This window comes from Sinocyclocheilus anshuiensis, unplaced genomic scaffold (assembly GCF_001515605.1).
Source record: "Sinocyclocheilus anshuiensis isolate Anshui unplaced genomic scaffold, SAMN03320099.WGS_v1.1 scaffold350, whole genome shotgun sequence".
NCBI lineage: Eukaryota > Metazoa > Chordata > Actinopteri > Cypriniformes > Cyprinidae > Sinocyclocheilus > Sinocyclocheilus anshuiensis.
In genome coordinates, this window is record NW_015546064.1 from 95,548 (window position 1) to 99,049 (window position 3,502).

The 3,502-nt window shown below is 39.1% G+C and overlaps 1 protein-coding gene across 1 annotated transcript in view; it reads right to left on the reverse strand.

The window, feature by feature from the left end:
* The window catches only part of LOC107699612 (neurexin-2-like), a gene marked incomplete at its 3' end in the record, with an annotated part of 357,587 nt that overhangs the window by 94,759 nt on the left and 259,326 nt on the right, over nucleotides 1-3,502 (reverse strand). Inside the window, exon 18 of the mRNA XM_016500932.1 lies at nucleotides 2,807-2,980. Within this exon, the coding sequence (XP_016356418.1) occupies nucleotides 2,807-2,980 (174 nt within the window). The remainder of the gene's footprint in view (nucleotides 1-2,806; nucleotides 2,981-3,502) is intronic.

Sequence of the window (3,502 nt, forward strand, 5' to 3'; positions counted from 1 at the left end):
GGATGAACAGCAGAGACGTGACATGACTCTGGATGATCAGCTGTGATGTGATGTGACACTGGATGAACACCTGAGACGTGACGTGACTCTGGATGAACAGCTGTGATGTGATGTGATGTGACTCTGGATGAACAGCTGAGACGTGACGTGACTCTGGATGATCAGCTGTGATGTGACGTGACTCTGGTAGATCAGCTGAGGCGTGACGAGACTTTGGAAGATCAGTTGTGACATGACGTGACTCAGGAATGGCGGCTGTGACATGACGGGGCATTGGTGTAGCCGACATTTTGCGAATGCGCTCCGGTGCGGCCGCCATTTCAGGAGCGGACTGAATCACCGGAGTAGCGATCAATATACTTAAATGTCCCGGAGCTTGTGGATGACTAAATTTGATGTTATGTTCCTCCTCCGTGACACCCACAGTAAATAAAGAGCCAACAGACAACAAAGCATAATCCATAAATTGACAGAGTGATGAACACGGACCCTCGTGTCTAAGCTTAGACTTTAGAGGTTAATTAATGCATCACAGAAAAAGTCTATCAAAACACAGTCTGGTAAGTCTGAATAGTGAGCGATGGCTAAAAACTCTCGAATATAGTTCTCCAGCGGTCATGTGTCTTGTTTAAGGGCCAACAATATTCTTGCCGTGTCCATACCTCGCCAATGTCCGTTTGAAAAGCTGCTGGATCCTCGTGTGGCCGAGTATTCTGTTACGGGGCGAACGAGACATGAGATGTGCGGATCTATCTGCATGCTTTTATTTAAAGGCGTGGTCATGAAACAGGCATGGGTCGATACACAGCAAACAGTAATAAAAGAGGCAAGACGAAGAGTAATCCAAAGGCTAGCATGGGTCTGAGATCGGCAAACAATGTCCAGAGAGCTAGGCAAAAGAATGTGACAGTCTGTGTAGTGTGAGAGTCCATGTGGTGGATAATGACCTCTGGTGGTGAACAAATGGAAGTCCATAGACCGGATTCGTGACAAAAACACAGGAAAACAGAAAAACACAGGAAAACACAGCAAACCAAAGGAAAAAAGAAAAACACAGCAAATTAAAGAAAAAAAATGGACTCAACTTAAAACGTCTGCACACCGGGGTTATTTTTTGTATCACTGAGATACTATTATTTTATTAATAATTTATTTTTTATTAATCATTTATTTTTTATTAAATAATTTATTTTTTATTAATAATTTATTTTTTATTAAATAAAAATACTTTTTTATTCGATTATTATTAGATTATGAAAAAAAAGAAGTCAGAATTATGAGATAAAAAGTCGCAATTACCTTTTTCTTTTATTATTAATATTTTTATTATTTATCCTGGGGTGGAAACAAGATTCAATAAATATGTCTATATAGTTTTTTTTATTAATTTTTATTTCAGTTTTAGTTATAGTTATTTTTGTACTTAAACTAAAAGCAATGAGAAATGATGCTTTGGCAGCTAGCTAAAATGTTTTAGTTTTATTTTTAGTTTTAATTTTAGTTTTAGTTAACAATAAACGTGTGAGAGTGTTAAAGGCTATATGACATGTCATAGTCTGATATGACAGCGCTAATGCAACACGCATCGTCGCAGATGAGTAGCTGAGTATGTCTACAGCAAGCCGATGCGCAAAACTGCAGCAAATGAAACTGAAAGCAATCTTTCCAGTGCTGATGCCGCTCTCTTCTGTTGCGGTCTTTGATCTTGAAATTAGCTGATGATGAGTAAAATCCAGCGCGTACCTATTGCTTGTGATGATGTGAACTCCATTACATTTGCATATAGCTCGGAAATTGAAGATCGGATTTATATCCGTTTTGTGGAGACACATTTATGTGGCCAGGTGTAAATTAAACCATTTTAACAAATCAGATTAACATCCGATCAGAGAAAACGCATGAAGTGTCCAGGTGTAAACAGGCCCAAAGCAATGTTCCAGGTTCAAACTATGGAAGCTACTACTTGCAATTCTGAGTTTACATCTCACAATTCTGTTTTTTTTTCATCAAATAAAAAAAATAAAATCTACTTTTTGTTACAATTCTCTTTTTTCTCACAATCGCAAGTTTTTATCTCACAATTCTACATTTTCTTCTCAGACTTTTCTGACTTGTTCCATAGAATTACAATTGATATCTTGCAAACTTGCATTATATCTTGCAATTCTTTGTTTATATCTTACAATTCCGAGTTCTAGATCTCAGAAATGAGGGGGGAAAAAACTGATTTGTGAGGTATAAACTAAGAAAAAGTCAGAATTGTGAGATAAAACGTTGCAGCTAAATTTATTATAAATTTTTTTATCCTGTGGTGGAAACAAGCTTCCATACAAAGCTGCTGAGGTAAGCGTGCTGATGTATGTGATGTGAACACACACACAATGTTCATGTGTAGCTGTGACTGACCGTCGCATCCTCGATCCACCTGGCCGACCCTGTGTCTACTTTTTGTTACAATTCTCTTTTTTCTCACAATCGCAAGTTTCTTACATTTTCTTAGACTTTTCTGACTTGTTCCATAGAATTACAATTGATATCTTGCAAACTTGCATTATATCTTGCAATTCTTTGTTTATATCTTACAATTCCGAGTTCTAGATCTCAGAAATGAGGGGGGAAAAAACTGATTTGTGAGGTATAAACTAAGAAAAAGTCAGAATTGTGAGATAAAACGTTGCAGCTAAATTTATTATAAATTTTTTTATCCTGTGGTGGAAACAAGCTTCCATACAAAGCTGCTGAGGTAAGCGTGCTGATGTATGTGATGTGAACACACACACAATGTTCATGTGTAGCTGTGACTGACCGTCGCATCCTCGATCCACCTGGCCGACCCTGTGGAGGGCGTCTGCGAGCAGGTCCGGCAGCCGGCCGTTCAGATCCACGGAGGCCAGGCAGCCCTGGTATCCGTCCCGGGACGCGATCAGCTTCGGCAGGCTGCTGTACATGCTCTTGGCTACTCCACCGATATACAGCTCTCCTGTGGGACGAGAGGAGACAGACACGCATGTGTGAAACCCTCATCAGATCACAGTTATCGCATCTGATCAGGGAGCTGGAGTTCACTGTTCTGCAAATCTAATTCTGTTCACATTCGTTTCCCTCGCTGCTGAAACTGATGAACACCAGAGCGGTGACTGGATCACACGAGAGAAATGCCACAATCGCTGTGGAGACTGAAATCACTCATTTAGGTTTTGCTCTTCTGCATCATATTATTCTTTCTCTTTATAGGAAGCCGTTCTGAATCGGACTTTCTCAAACTCATTTTACAGCTTCTGCTGGATCTTTCAGAGATATGAGTCAGATGATATTCATATTAAAAACCCTTTGAGATAAAAAACATTCATGTGCAAGATAAAAACAAACAGATGTGATGACAATGCGATGCCACTTTTTAACACAATCACAATAAAATACATAATCCATAATAGTCCATAATCCATAATAACACTTCCTCCAGTGAAAAAGTGCATCTCCTGTTGTCTCTCACATCAAAATC